At 39.6% G+C, this 16,778-nt stretch overlaps 1 protein-coding gene across 3 annotated transcripts in view; it reads right to left on the bottom strand.

The window, feature by feature from the left end:
- Nucleotides 1-12,292: 12,292 nt before the first annotated feature.
- The window catches only part of MAP3K7CL (MAP3K7 C-terminal like), a 31,015-nt gene continuing 26,529 nt past the window's right edge, over nucleotides 12,293-16,778 (bottom strand). For all 3 annotated transcript variants that reach the window (XM_065848286.2, XM_071810281.1, XM_065848295.2), the window contains one exon: nucleotides 12,293-13,469. In XM_065848286.2, coding sequence (XP_065704358.1) covers nucleotides 13,289-13,469 — 181 coding nt within the window. In that variant the 3' untranslated portion in view covers nucleotides 12,293-13,288. The remainder of the gene's footprint in view (nucleotides 13,470-16,778) is intronic.

The following is a 16,778-nucleotide window of genomic DNA, read 5'->3' as shown; positions in this document are numbered from 1 at the left end:
AGTACCTGAAAGGAGGTTGTAGCATGAAGGGTGTTGGTCTCTTCTCCCAAGTGAGAAGTGATAGAACAAGAGGAAATGGCCTCATGTTGTGCCGGGGGAGGTTTAGACTGGTTACCAGGAAACATTTATTCATGGAAAGTGTTGTGAAGCACTGGAACAGGCTGCCCAGGGAAGTGGTGGAGTCAACATCCCTGGAGGTCTTTAAAAGACAGGGAGATGAGGTTCAGTATTCAAGAAGAGACTGGACAGCACCCTCAGGCACATGGTGTGAACTGTGGGGTTGTCATATGCAGGGACAGGAGCTGGACTCGATGATCCTTGTGTGTCCTTTCCCACTCAGGACATTCTATGATTCCATGGTTTAGTGCCAGAGTTAGGTTAATGGTTGGACTTGATGATCTTGAGTGTCTCTTCCCACCAAAGTGATTCTATGATTCTAAGCTGCTGTCAAGTTTCAAAGAGCAAAATAAATGTATTGCCACTATGCTAGTTAACTTCCAGATCCAAGATGTACTTGACTTATTGGCAAGATGGCCACCATAGTTGAGCAAATATTATCGGATACATATATTAAAAATGAAGCTTCATCCGAAAAAAAAAAAAGCTGTTTATGTAGATAGCGGCATGGAAAATCCTTACAGTGAAAGTATAAAATTTAACCACTGTTGGAATGAAGTAGAATTAGTTAACCAAGAACTCTTTTGGAAAACAAATTAGAAGTACTGATAAAAGTTGTGTTTACTGAGTTTAAAGTCATCCTCCTACAGAAACTGTTAAAGTACAAAACGTGTTTGAATTATGAGATAAAGGTAGGAAACAAACTTCTAGGAAAATGGGTTCCAGGTAGGAAAGGTGCCTCCGGGCTATCAGTGGCAAAGCAGCCTTACTAGAGATAGAGTCCTCTCCCTACCCTGCAGGCAGTGAAAGAGAAATAAGCTTATGCGGGAGAGAAAAGATGTTGCTGTCAGTTAAGAAAAAGGAAAAAAAAAAAAGAAGCTCAAAAAAACATTGAGGAAAAAAGAAATCAGTTGATCTAAAGAAAGCTTGTTAATTTTGAAAGCAGAATAATTAATTAAATAACTAATATATTGCTAGAGATGTTTGCAGTCATGGAGGAAAAGCTATCCACTAAGAACATTAATTGCTTGTTGATTAATTAAGACAGTTATTATATTCCTACCAATGAATTGAGTTTTTAATAAAGTTTTTGTGTGGGTGTTAATTTGATTTTTCTACAGAGAGGAAGGAACTGTTGTAAAACAGCCATCTGACAGCAGGTTGGAGCAGTTCTAACAAAAAGCAATGAAATGGTTCAGTTCAGAAAAGGCAATGAAGACCAAAAGTTCCAGCAGAAAGAAGGCGTGACAGACAAGTTCAGTCATAAGATTGTCTATAAACAGAATTTAACATTTCTGCTTTATCAAAGCAGACTGTTGGTTCACACCACCGACACATGGATAAACTGCACACAGATTTTTCCAGAAATAATTAGGCAGAAGGAAGGATGAAATTGGAGCTGACTTCACAGTATGCGTAGCCCGGCTTTAAAGAAAATTAGTAACAAGATCCAGGAAGGAATCACCTGGAATAGCAACTTCAAAAAAAATACACCAATCCAGATCAGCTTGTCAGCTGTTCAGAGTGAGCAGACACAGTGGGTTGCAGGTGGGGACATGGCAGGGGATGCCGGGGAGCCCAGGTGGGATGTGTCTGTCCCGGGTGGTCTCCTGCCTGGAGTCCCCAGGAGCTCCTGCAGCAGCAGAGATGAGTCAGCAAATGTGTCCTGAGTTTTTAGGTCCTACAGACTGACTCTGGGGAGGAAGTTGGTAAGAAATCACTACATGCTTTCCTCCCCCCATCCTCTGCACATGGAGGAAACAATCCAAAACAGTTTTCCAATGGAGTCCCAAAAGACCCACGTACACTGTCACAAGGTTTACAGTGCATATCTGTCTTCTTTCCAGATCTCTGCTAAAATAGAATAAAAAGTCTATTCTTAAGCTGACACACCATCAAAACCCTCCGAAGGTCAAAGAACACAGTTGAGAAAACTTGTTTGTAAGGTATATTTCCTGTATTTCTTAGCTGAAATCACCAAGTAATTTATTTTTTTCAACGTATTAAAGAAGCAGTGTCCTACCACCAGTCAACTGTCTGTCTCCAGGATTTCCATTTATCAGGCTTCAGACCAGAAGCAGTACAGAGGCAGCAGTTCCTTGGGTTGTTTGTTTGTTTTTCACAGACTACATATGTACCAAATGATCTTGTTCCACTTTGAAGAAGCTTCAGGCCAAACCCTGAAAAAGCTCAAGTTCTTCCTGAATATAATTGTCCACATAGCACAGACAACTGAAAGTTCATTTCTTATAAATCTTCATTGCAGCACCACGGTAGTATTTTTTTAAACTGCTTTTTAACAGGAATGTTTACATTGTCCCATTTTTTATTGTATCTCCCCGTACTGTTGAGTGCTCTATGGAGCTGCAGCAGCATTTGGTCTGCAGGTGTGAAGTCTTTTTGGCTGCTTCTTTTCCACCTGATGGTGCCTCTGGAGCCCTGGTGACAAATGGCCACATTTTCTGTCCTCCAAAGACCTCTCTGCATTTTGCCAATCACATGAAGAACAACAGGCAGGATCAGCTAGGCAAGGTGTGGAGCAGCCTCTTTGGCTTCTCTTTCCCCTGCAAAAGTTGGAGGTGGCTCCATAAGGAAAGGAAGTCACGCAAACCTGCTGCACTGTATATGGCACACAGTGGGGCTTAATGCCAGGCCCCTGAATTCAAAAGAGCAATTACTATAGCTGCACATACATACCATAAGGATTTCCCTTTCCCTGTCAGTGGTGCTCAGTTTGTACTCGTGCCATACCCACCTTTGTGTGGTTGGCAGCATAATTTGTTTATATGTGTTTGGTTTTTGAGAGGGTTTTTTCAAGTAAAGACAGAACAATTTGCTGTTGATGCTACTCGGAATCAGAGTTTTAGGTACTTTTTATGTCCACATAGCATGACTCAGATTACCAGGAGTCTGAGTCCTAACAGCATTCCCAGAAGGCTAACACTAAAGTGTGGAGAGCCAAGTTTTAAGTGAATAAAAGGCTCTTTCATACAGATGCAAGATGTGGTAAGGAAGAGGTCCATGGAGACCCAGCTGGTGGGCGACTGAACCCCAAGGTCCCTATACAATCAGTGCAAATGTAAAAGACCTCTACAAGAGGCACTTTCAGTCTGAATAAATGCCTGTTCCCTCCTATTGACTCTGTTCCCAGAGTAGCATCAGCCCCAGATAACATTTAATCTGAACTTTTCACATTTTTCTGAACTGGGGCATTTTCTGCATTGGCCAAGTCCTTGTCAGAGGAGATCTTCATACAATATATATTTTCAAAACTGAAGTCTGGCTTGTTGTGATGTATCAATTTTGATTTAGTTTAAAAATCAAGTATCCAGAAAGCCATATTACCCAGTCCCTGATAATGAAGCCCTGAGAGACTACCGTATGCTGCTTATCCAAACACTACCTAGTGTTGAAAACTCGACTTAAAAAATATAGTGAGAAATCTAAGCCCACTGTGGACTATTCCTCTTTTTCTAACCTCGTCCTTTAGGTGGCATTATAAAAGTATTTAATGAAAAATTAAATGGGTCTAGAAGTTTTTATTTCATTATTTTTAAGTAAAAGTCTTCAATGATGCTACAATAAGGCTGAGATTAGCTGAAGATGATCTGTTTCATAAATCCTCTGATTGCTTCAGACAGGTATTAAGTAATTCCTACTCTTGAAAATAGGAGGTGCGTCATCAGACAAAAAGTTCCAAATGCTTAAGATCATGCTGAAATAGTCATCTTGTTTGTTCAGCTGTATATATCGTGATAGGTCTGAACACACTGCCTATCTATCTTACAAAGGCACTCTACATTAAGTTGCATATCTTTTGTCTGGATGTCAGTCAAGCTCTGCCCTATCTATACCCCCCTTCCTTGCTGCCTCACACCTGTGAGCAGAGCTCAGAACCATCCTTGACTCTCAGACTATAGCAATTAAAAACATTAACTCTGTCCCGGGGTGTTATCTCTTGTTCTTAGACTAAATCCAAACAATGCCCATGCTAGCTAGGAAAAAGAAAATTTTCTGACTGCATGAAGAAAATCAATTTGTTTTCAGTCAAACCAGCACAACATCCCAATTTGAACAGGCATTTACATGGAGGACAGAGAACACACGTTTAACCCAAGCACTCTTCTTCCACCCAGTCCCTACACCAAAAGCAGAGAGCAGACAGAGCTTCTCTGAGAAAAGTGTGCTGCAGTCACAGCTCCGAGTAACATTTTATTTCTCTGTCTCATCTTTGAAGCAGCTGAGATCTCTTAGTGGAAGAAGAAGGAGAGGCATGTAAAGGATGAGGAAAGGAGGAGTGGCATCTAGCTGGTGAAAATACCCGTGGCATTTTTGTCCTAGTCTAGTATTTCTGCTGCATTTTTCCAAAGAAAAGATAAGCAAGAGGAGTATTTCTAAAATTCTTTAACAATATTATGCTGTTACTTCTCTAGTTAAGAGTCATTTCTAGATGTGTTTTATAGTGCTTTGTAAATATTTGACATTTCTTTTGTGTTTGCCTGCTTTTTTTTTCAACTTATGTATAGTTCCATATAATGACTCTGTAGAGCCACTTCATAAGAGTTAGCACGGCTGCAGTTGTGCAAGTGGGAACGAATGTGCTCACCAGGAGTGACAAAAGAGAATGTTTTCTTCATTACTTTGACATCTTATGCCAGTGTCTGCCTTGCTGGGCAGCTGCAACTGGACCTAGGCCTAGCTCAAACCACTAGAGCAAGGTACCTGAGTTTTGTATGCACTTCACAGCATGAAGGTCCTCCCCACTGTTAGGTGGTGTGAGGACTTGTTTAGCTCGTTGACAGACAGCTCAACGGAAAGGCCCTGACGTAGCTCGGTGTTTAAACACTCCAAGCACGTAATTAAATTCCAATGAACTTTCAACAGTCGAGTTTCAAGCTGAGGTGCTGGTCCTTCTGGCCTTGATCCAGCAAAACACTTCAGTCTGTGAATAAAAATTTACCACTGTGATTAGTCCTACTGGCAAATACTCATTGCTTAAAGTTAGGTATGTGTTTAAGAGACTTGATTGAGGTGGCCACAGTGCCCCACAGTAAGTGCTGTGTTGAACCAGGGCCAGAATCCAGTTTACCATGTGGTGCTTTCTTGGTGTTACTGATTACCTACCAGGCAGCCTTGCTTACTTAGATGTGGACACCCTCATTTCAGAAGAAATGCTAAGCACTTTTAAATGCCAGTTTTTCATGATAAAAATTCAGCCATGATTCCCTTTTGGACAATTTAGTGGTAGATTTCCATCAGAGCACTCTGGCAGTCAAACTCTGCACTAAGAGTCTCTTGAATAGAAATTACAGGGTTAAAGAAATCTCATAAACATCTGGAAATACTGCACATACAGTCAGGAGGTACACAGCTATCACAAACTTCTAGTAAAAACATTGTCCACTGCCTTTGCTAAAATCCTGCTTAAACTTCCCTTCATCTTCATGCCTCACCTTTAAATACAGTGCAACTAGAACTTTGTCTCTTGCCAGGTTTCAGCCAAGTGACGAAACGTAAACCTCTTTTTGTTAATTAAAGGGGAATTCTGAAACAGCTGAAGTAGAAATGCAAACTTATTAGCATGCTTTTTCTGCTCTGTTTCCTTCCAAAACATTCTAGGAACCCACATTTTTCAAAAACATGGTGTTTCCAAAAACTGTGGGGTGTGCAGGAGCCACCAAATTCATTGCTGGCTAAGCAATCCTAGTATTTCAGCACAACTTTGGATTGTTGAAACTTGAACTGTGGCTGGACCATTGCCCATGCATTAGGGACCTCTTCCGAAGTCTAACACTTCCCATGCTCGGATTACTTAACCTTAATGAAGAGAAAAATAGGAAGACAACACTTGTGTTTTCTTTCAGAAAAGTGTACTCCTGAATATCAGGCTGTATGAGATACAAGGGTATTAAAATTTGCCAGCAAAAAAGAGGTACATTAGTCAGCTGTCTTGTACTGTGTTATTTAAAGCATATATTTGATTCTTAGTTTTTGTACCATTAAATAAATGCTTTTTACATAAAGTGTCCACTATCAGATAGTACTGCCTAGTTATTTTGAAAAAGTATTAATAAAGCTGTATAGGCCAGATTTCCAGGCACATAAATCCAGCCAAACTCAACAGAACTACTTTGGACAGATAAAGATGCTACAACACAATTTGTGAGTATTATGAACTGTTTCAGCTGCTCTAGGATGCCAGAACTCATTTAACTTGGGTGCTCATGTCAGTTGTTGTCCAGTGTATTGTTGAAAACTGCACCTTTGTCCAAGTATCTTAAAAATATGGGATATCACACTTTTGGTAGTTTCAGATGAGATCCGTGAGAAATTGGTATACTGTTCTATACCTAGATATATAAAGAATTAGGAGCTGAAAACACTTAAATAAACGGAACTCCACTTAGACAGACATAATTGTATACCAAAAACATTTACTGAAGTATCTCCATTTACTTTGTAATAATAGTGATAGATGTCACATAACCCACCAGAGGGAGCTCATACAGTCAAATGTAAGGGTATGTTTTATAGACGTAAACTAGTGAGAGCTATTTAAAGGGTTATAAATAGATTTAAGTGCATTTTTAGCAGTTGCTGCATAGCTGGATTTAATTTATATTAGCTGAGAACTGCAATGTGATTTTTTTTTTTCCCTTGAAAGAATACTCCTTTTTTGAAATTATTGGAAAAATAAGTGCTCACATTCTTCTTGGTACAGATAAGTTTATAAGGAGGTACTATTTAATATGTGAGTAGTGGAGGTTTTTTTCAGATTAGACACACAACCAGGAAGTGAGATCCCCGAATAAACCTAATAGTTAGAACAGTATTTATAGGAGTATATTTGAACATGACACGGTCTTCCATGAATATTAACACATGCCTCATATTTTCTTGTACGGACAGCTGATCAATGAACCGGTATACTGATGCACTTGCAGAACATGAATCCAAAAGGGTTTGATCATGAGACAGTCAAGGTTTTTAGCAGGAAATATTTTTACATGATGCATTTGCTTCTGGCTACTCTTAAAAATTCAGTGGTTGACTTATTTCAGCTATCCAAGCACAGCAGAGAAATGCGACACGCAAGAGTCAAAGGAACAAGCTGGGGAGAGCACTGAGATTAAATGCCCATGGAAAAAGCCTATAGGCACAGGGCAAACAGGGTTGTGCACTGAGATGTGTCATATTCACATAGGAAAGTCACAAGACAGAGGTGAAAGTTTTTTGATCACAGAACATCATATCACTATCCCTTCACATGGGTAACTGGGGATCTAATTAATAAAAGCACCAAACTCTACTTGTGCAATGAAAGCAGCAAAAGCCCATTAGTGGGGATGCCTTTATTTCAGTACAAAAGTGTTGTAGCTTTAGTTTTTGCTAGACATATTTATCAAGGCTGCAATTTATTTATCTTTAATGCAGATACAGCAGTTGGCATGGTATTGACCGTGATGATTCTTATGGTTTCCTTCCAACTCAAGATGTTCTACAATTCTATGATTAGCAGAATAGTGTCATACACTGATACTGGTTATTCCTCTTTCTATAGAAGAACCATCTGCCATGGTGTGAGCATATTTATCACAGAATAGGCATATTAGACAAAAAACATAATCTTAGAGGAAGTAAATGTTCCAGTATAAAGTGTTTGTGTAGGCTAGGCTTGGAAAAGCCTTAGGAAACATCCAAACAAAAGCTTCTTAATTTTGAGCTAAGGACAATGGCCTGTACATCCCACTGGTACAAGCTGTAAGAAGTAAGTAAGCAAGCAGTAAAGGCACATAGCTCAGTCACCAGTTCCTCTTCCTCTCTATAACTAATTCCTTTCTGTCACTTACAGTTCTCATATCACTTTATCCATTCTGAGCACCCAAGGCACAGTCTGGCATCTGGCTGCACATTTGTTACATCAGCACACACATCCTCATTTCATTTCCCTAATTTCTGTGGTAAAATATAATATAAAATTCAGACAAATTAACTAAATCCACAGACCACCTGCTCAAATATTTTCCTAAACAGTTCAAAGAAAGAAAGCATGTCTCACAGTCAGCACCTGCACGTTGGCAGAGTACATTGCTGACGTATGTCAGCACCGAATCACAAAACCTTGTATGATTGTAGTGTTTGGAAACCATCTCAAGCACATAGCGATCATCAGACCACATCATGAGATCACCAGTCAACTGGATCTGGGCTCTAGAGTGACGCTGCTTACTCAGAAGGGAGTACAGATACATGGGCTGTGGTTGGGTTAAAGGAACTGAGGTTTAGAAGGGGGAACTGGTGAGTGATGTGTAGAAAAACTGAGAGACTCATGTAAATCTTGTGCTTTCTACAGTGCTAACCACCAGACTGTGCAGTCTAGAAAGCCTGGTCTGAGGTTAACAGTAATTTGTGAATGTTTGTCATCTTCCATTCATATGGGTATGAGTAGCACATGACAGTCCCTGTAAGGAGCACTGAAGAACCTAGAGGTGACTGGCACAGTCCCAAGCAAGGTAGATTTTTCTTCATTCCTATAAAATAATCGACTTACTTGAATTTAAAATGTCAGCTGCACATTTTTGGTGTGCATCTGAAGGACCATCTCAACAAGTCCCAGTTTAACATTTCAAAACCAAGGGATTCAGTGTAGGAAATTGTAAGGTTGATGCTGCCAGTCCAGCTCTGCCTTGCTACCCTCCCTCCCTCCTGAATGTGCCCTGTGGTACCATGTGGTACCATGACCTGTGGTTACCATGTCTCGTCCTATCCCAGAGAAGCCCAGCAGGATGGACAACGGGGGGCAGCTTTTCTGTACATATTCAGTAATAGCCCTAGGCCTTCATTGCTGCACACCTTCCATGCCTGTCAAGAAGTCAGTTAATAGTTTTATCATGGGTTTCCAAGGATGTTCATCACAATATTATCCACATAGATACATGCCAGAACACTCTAACAGGAGGGAGAAGACCCTTAGGGCTATGGGTGCACACGTATGTCTACAGAAGTATGTGCATGGGAGAGAAAAGTCATGCCAGCAACCAGGTTTTGTCAACTGTACTCACAATATTGCTGGCCAGGTCCAGCGTTTCTCCTGCTACATCACTGCCTGGACCAAACTTCCTTTGCATGCAACCCGCTTCTCTGATCATTGCACCTCTTGCACCCTCCACAAGAAGAAAGGCATGGCACATCCCGACAACAGTCTGATCTGCTCCTCTAGACACATTGTCTTGTGTGTTGAACGAGCAAAGAGTTTTATGTAGGAAAAACCATCAAATGACTCCATGACTAAGACTGCAACTGGCTCATTTCTGCAAGGCAGTCTGTGACTGGAGTTCAAGCAGCAAATGGACATGTGCCAGAGCTCCTCGACCATGCAGCCCAAAGGAAGGCTGAGAACACCCCTGTGTCATACCCTTGTGTATCTGTACCCGCATGAACAATGTGTAATGCTCAAAAAAGCCTAGATGGCAACAGAGCCTCTTGGGGGAGGTGACACACTTCCAAAGATCATTAATTCACAAAACCAGACAGAATAAAGATAAGTCTGGAAAGGGAAACATTAAAAAACTCCACCAAATCCAAACCTGTAGGTCCTTATCTTCCAGACCTTTCAAGTGTAATGTCACTCTAGCCTTTCACTGTTTCGATACTGCATGAGTCATATCCTTGCTAACTGCAATGCTTAAATGGAGCTTGTTCAGCATTTGTTACGATGGAAGGAAGTTAGTTAGTAATAATAGGAAATGGAAAGCACAGGTCTTGTTTTTACAAACCCATGTACTTCACTGTTTTCTTAAGTGGTCTGAAGCAAATACATTTGTCATTGTAGTGGCATACTTACTTTCACTAATGTGGATAACAGCAAGAAATACACTTTATCCGTGTAACAGACTGTATCTATATAGCAGCTTCTGTGGTCATCTGAGTGTTTCACATGTCTTTCCTTGCCTACCGACCACTGGTGAAGAGCGAGCAAGAGCCTCAGACCACTGGTGTTTGGTGAGTGCAACTGCAGCTGTCACAGCCTGTAGTCAGAACTCATAAAGTTGGATGTTTCACTGGAAGTTGAAGTCAAAAGCTGAAATTGCCTTCTAAGTTTTTGGGTGAAATACAATGTAAAAAGAACCTTTGAAATAATTGTATAAAACTCTTTTTTACAGTGCTATACTTACAATGGGCCTAGGAAGCAGAACGATTCAAGGTCCCTCCTTAAATACTAGAAGGGCACAAATCATGTTATCTATTTGGAAAATACAGCATAAATATGACAAACAAACATTTTTTTAATTTCAGCTATCAAGTCAGCAGAGCTAAGTAGTTCAAAGTAATATCTAGACAAAAATTTATCATGTCAAAATTGGAGATTTATTGAGTATGAAAATGTTCATTATGCTCTTGATAAAAAAATCAAGAGATGGATGATAGGTGCAGCAGTTTTCTCTCAGAAGGCAGTTCTAGCCATTCTTACTCTGCAACACTTGAATGATTTTCTGGGTTATGTTGACTTTTCTGCATTTTAATTTCACTTGCCTATGAATATTTTTGGAAAATTCCATTTGTCTACCCTTCTGTCTTTGAATCCTACTTCCTATTATTTTTTTTTTAAATTGTTTTCCTAAGATACTTTAATTTTTCTTCCTTGGTACTTCTATTTCAGTTTTGCTCATTTGAATTGTGATGCAATTTCTCTGAGTCACTCTTCTCAGGCACATGAGCATCCCTGCTGGCAGGTGACTAAATTGATACAAAGCAGTTCTTTTTTACTTTCACTATAACTGAAAGTAGGAGGAAAATCTGATTGCAAATAGCCAGAGTCCAGATTAAATACAGGTCTCTGACTTCAATTAGTTTGGGATATTTAAAGAGTTCCATATTTAGCTAGGCTGGTAACTGGACCAGAAATTTGGTGTCTGTACACCTGTAAAAATATTTCCTGAGGGCTTCCATAGTGATCAGTCTATACAGGTTAGAAAAGCCATGTTCCCTGGTTATTCTCAAATCACTGTGTGTCACAAAGGATGCCCAGCATCCCTTCTCAACACAATTTTGGCTCTCCCTCAGGTTTTTCTCAAAGAGTATGATCTGACATTATTTTGACATCTAAACCAAAATGGTTGCCCTTAGATAGAAAATTTCAAGGTGAACAAAGTTATCTGTAAGTAAAGTTCTGCTGTCTGATCCATCTGCATCCAAAGCCAGTTGGCTAATGAAATAATTTTACATACTTTGTGCAGTTTCCGATTAATTCACTGAAATCACCAAACAGACTGGCTGACATTTTCAAAACTAGATAGAAAAATCTGTGTCTAAATCAACGAATTAATTTTGAAAATGGCAATCTTGTTCTTCAAAACACATAAATGTACACAAAAATAATATATCCCAGATTCTGCAGCATCCTGTGCTCAAAGGAAAACCCTGAAGTCTGTACAGGGTATGTTTGCCATCAGCACAAAACTTGGACAAGGCTTTTCCAGCATGCATAGGCGTGGCAGCCCAAGTGTTTTTTATTCATTATAGTTTCTTTGTCTCTTCAACTTTCACAAGATACGGTGAAAACTGGACCCTCAGATAACAATGTGCTCTGAAAGAGGAACAAATCCAGTGTAATGCTGCCCATGGAGCATCCCAGCAGAAAGCAGGTGCCTCACAGAGCTGATTTCCCTCCATGTCTGTGCACTGGCCGATGTAGGGGAGTGAGCAGCACCAGGCGCATTCGCTGCCCCTGCCCAGTGGCTCAGCAGGAGAACTGGGGACACCCTTGTCCTCTTGTCCTCTCCCGCTGCCTCCTCAAACTCTCCCACTACAATGTCAAGTACTTGTAGAAACGTGGAGCCTGTTTTCACGCCTGTGCTGCAGGGAACACTGTAGTAGTTAGCACAGAGAAATTCAGGGCAGCTTGTATTTTTTTGCCCCCTTTGCTGCTGAGGAACATCTTGGTGTCAAAAGACTTCCCCGGGAACATAAAATCCCATTTTTATAACAGATTAGTGACAATGATCAAAGCGAAAGTTCTGGCGGGAATCTTAAGTTCATAGTTTTCAATTATGAAGACACATTTCAGTATTAATGACACATCAAGTTGAATTCCAGCCTCCTGAAGATGCAACAAGCTACATCTGTCAAGCAGAGCTAAAAATAAAGGGTGATTTAAGAACATTCAGAACATAAATGGCTTTTCTGTATCTGTTTTTAATGAAAAAAATACTGTATGAACAGAAATGGAAGTATAACAAAGAATTTTCAACTGATCTAGGAAAATACAGGGATAAATAGAGCAAGTACAACTAATATTTTACTTCCAGGTTATTTGTATATCACAGAACTCCTGTCCCTAATTACAGCCACTTATGTTTCAAAACAGACAGGAAAATAAGAAGAAAATATCCTCACAGTACTTTCACTGATATATTCTCAGTTGGAACTATGATGGTAGTATTCATATATTAATTTTTCATTTCTTGCGTGCCAAAAAGTACAATAAAAAGACTCTCAAGCTATCTTTACACTTGAGGAAGGAAAGTTTGATCTCATCCATTTCCTTTTAATTTTATAACCTGCAAATTATTACTGGCAGTCCACTTGTTTGATAAAAAATAATTATGTTACTTCAATTTTCAGCATGCAATTTGTCAGATTTTATACAACAGTGTAAAGTTGACATGGTATAATAGAGTAGTTTTTGCCCATGAGGAGATCTGTTTCAAGATAACTTCCAAACACTTTAGGCATGAGGAAAATAATTAAAAAAATCTTCTCCAAACTAAAATTAACATAGATGTATTCCATATATTAACAATGTCCCTGCTGTATGCCTTAGTATGGTCCAAATTCCCAACACAGAGACTATTTATATCATTTTCTGGTGTGTCCATATCTTCTTAAATTGGAAGAAATATGTTTAGAAAAGAAACCTGATCTACTAGAACATATAATGGGGATAGATTAACTTCAATTATGTTACTTGAAATAAAATATCCATTATATAATGGATGAAATATCCATTATATTAAGCTACTGGCTGGCAAGCATTGAATCAAATATAGACTTCTACATACTCTGTATCTGTAGTAAAGTATTATAACATATTAAACGGACCTTTATTTTAAAATCTCTTACAGCACAGGACCAATCCTGTATTAACTGCCTCACATAAGCTAGTTGAGAGTTATGAGGACCCCTGTCTTTTTTGGTACTGTATTCTGAGCTTTTCCAGTTGCTCTACACACTGTGTCTGGGCCAGCCTCAGTGTTCGGTTCTCCTCTGTCAGTTCTGCGTACTCCTTAGCCAGCTGAGCAGCATCCATGCTTTCTTTTTCCACTTGTTCCAGCCTGGCAATCAGCTCCTTTCTGATGATTATGGGAAAAAAAAAAAAAAACCAGTCAGTGTGCGAAAACTTGTTGTTGTTTGTTAGATTAACGCTGGTGGTTAGCATGATATTACTTGAGCTCTTGCGAAACAAAGACCAAGAAAACAGATTTATTAGAGTCTTCTTTTTTCCTTTAAAAGACGAAGCTGCCAAAATCTCAGATAGGTCTAATGTTCAGTTACCAAACCTGCGAAATTCTGAGGACCTTTAAGTATCCCTGCCCCATCACTGGAGACATTCCAGGCCAGGCTGGATGGGGCTCTGATCAACCTGATCTAGTTGAAGATGTCCCTGCTCTTTGCAGGGGGTTGGACTTGATGACCTTTGAAGGTCCCTTCCAACCCAAACTATTCTATGATTCTGTGATATCGAACTTCAGTAAGAGTTAAACATGCAGTTCATGGGATAGAATCAAGTTCCTGGAGATCACATGCTAGTATTTTGCATGAAGAATAACAATTTATTTTTCTCTCAATACCAAACATATTTGAAAGAGAGTGAGGGTTTCTTGTTCAGTTGGTTAGCATTATCTGTGAAGTACTCCTAGTTTCCTTTCTTCTACTACAAAGAAAAAATGATTCTACAGGGTGTTTCAAAAGATAGACCTAATGTGAAATGACTACTGCTTTGAGATTGGGTTTGAAACACCTGATAGTAAATACTAGGCACCTGAATCTGAACTACATATAATGTTTCTATAATGTGTTTATGCTCAGACCTTAGCCCTACTGCAGAGGAAGTGTGATAGAGTTGCAAACCTGACCCCTCCTGGTCTTTTTAAGAGCAGACAGAGGATGATTGAAGATGTTAATTCTTTCTGGATGGAGTCACACAGTGCCTTGTATTCCCAGAGCTGGAGTCTCCTGTATAGTATCAACTGAAATTACCTCAGCACAAGTTAAGATTAAAGAGATCTTAAAACAAAACACACCGAAGGCATGAGTAACTCGCAGGGTATCTAACTGCTCTTTACTTAGCTACCTAGCAGGCCAGCCTGGCCTCTGCTTTTTTTCCCCTTGAAGTCAAATCATTCATTCACTCCTGTTACAGGAAGTCTCTTCTAAAAGGTTCTCAGTTCTTTTGATCATTCTATCGCAGAGATTAGTTAATCTTTAACTGTTCATAGCCCTGTGACTTTATTTCTCAGTCACGTCAAAACAATGCTTGCAGATCAGCAGTAGGAAGATGTGATGCCTTCAAAGGGGACAGCTTTTACTGCACTCCTTAAAGGGGCCATGTTGTCGAGCTGGACCCATGCTTTCAGACAGGAAATTCCTACAGATTAGTAATTTTATCACCACAGGTCAGAGTATTCATGAAATGTTAACATTTCAGTATTTGCTGATCACCTGCATTACTTATAGCTGCAAAGTTACCACTTACAACAGCAAAATTGTAAGCATCCAGATTTTGAAAACCTCTCCGATCTGGCTTTCTTCTAGGATCACTTTGATCTTCCTCTGCCTTTACTACAGCTTTCAGTAATAGCACAGTTTGCCCATGGTTTAGCTGGCTGTTTACAGACACGGCTACTGCAGTTCAAGGAGTCACAAGTTACAAGAGACCCCTGGCACACTTATTTCTCCCTACTGTGTTTCCCATATCAAAAAAAAGAAGAGTTAGCAGAACATTTCAGCAATTTTAAATCACCCAAAAATTGCAGTATATAGAAACCCTCCTGTAGCTAAATATGGCTTTGTGTTATAACACTGAGGCAGTGCATAGCAGCTATGCTGCAGCAAAACCTTTTCTCTCTCTTTTCACCAGGTGAAAGTTACATTCAGTCGCGTCTTCAAGAGAAAATATCAAAAGCATATTTTTTCAGCAAAATTCTATTAACATTTGGCACAATATAGTTGTAAAAATTTCAAAAGCAGCAACACATTAACGGATAATTTCTCTTTGCTGAGGCCATGCTATATGAAATCATTTTCAAATGGGCCAAGATTAACTGATCTTGCTAGACAGTTTGTTATTTCAGCTCCTATTAAGGCAACCATAGGCCACAAAGGAGTAATTGCATGTATGCTTTAGAGACTGAGAAACTCATTTAGGGACAATGAGGTTTTACAAGTCCAGAAGCTTTAATCACTTTACTCTCTTAGGGCTTCCTCTAGATCAGAGGTGTCAAACTCATTTTCACCAGGGGCCACATCGGCCTCACGATTGCCTTCAAAGGGCTGAATGTAATTTTAGGACTGTTATTACAGTGGCCCCTGGTGAAAATGAGTTTGACACCCTCACTCTAGAAGATTTTTGTCTCTTAGGACCAAAAGAGAGCTTCAGCAATATTTTTTTTTTTGCAATTATTCTACTGGTGCAACGATGGACTGAAGGATTAAATTAAGCTCTTTCAAATTACAGACTGCTGACTCAGAAGTGTTCCAAACAAATTAATTCAGAATCATTGTCCCTTACTTTCCTTACATTTAGAAAGTTCTTAAAGGAAGATGCAGTAAATACACTAATAAGTAACCAGCATCTTAAAAGCAGGTAAACCTTTTCCAAGGGGACTTTTAGTACTTGTAAAAGAGAGGTACTAACTACTCTATTTGGACTTGAGCCAGGAGTGGCACAGACAGACAGTGTGCAAACTCAGACAGCTCTATTAACGAATGTCAGCTCCAATTTGATAAGATGAGGCTACGTGCAGTCATGGCTTTTGTGCTGCTCTCCAGTAATACTCAAAGAGCACAGATATCTTCCCTTCACCCTTCCCCCACCCCGCCCCGGATTTAGCTTTGGTATTAAACAAAATATAAATGCATTAAAACTAAAATATATTCATGGCTGTAATCCACACTCTAGGACCTCTCTCGCAGAAAGCAGTTTCCTCGCACTGAGGTAGTAAAATTGCCCACTTCTGAGTCAGCAGAACCTACTTATTCCCTTCCCATCAGGATCAACACCTGTTTACAGGGTAGGGTGATGTTTCAGTCAAATACTGCCAGCCTGCCATAGAGATCTAAAATTAGAGTACCAGGGAATTGCTAAATGTTATGAATGGTGTGGTTTACGAAGCTCACAAAAGGATGAGGACAGTAACTAACATTTGCTTCTGATCTAATCCAGGATTTGAACTTAGCTTCCAGGGGTTAAAGAACACCATACTAAGCTCTTGCACCATCTAGCCTTTGTTATGGATGCTTAATAAACAGATCTAGCACTGTGTAATCTGTGTTTTCAGTGAATGGTTACCCGGAGTTTAAATATTAACAGTATTGATAAGGCATTTTCTAAAATGGCACTGAGACACTGAAAGCTTTGAGACAATCTGTAATGTACACTT

Source organism: Patagioenas fasciata, chromosome 1 (genome assembly GCF_037038585.1).
Source record: "Patagioenas fasciata isolate bPatFas1 chromosome 1, bPatFas1.hap1, whole genome shotgun sequence".
Classification (NCBI taxonomy): domain Eukaryota; kingdom Metazoa; phylum Chordata; class Aves; order Columbiformes; family Columbidae; genus Patagioenas; species Patagioenas fasciata.
The sequence above is the reverse complement of the archived record's forward strand: the minus strand, read 5'-3'. Positions and strand labels throughout refer to the sequence as shown.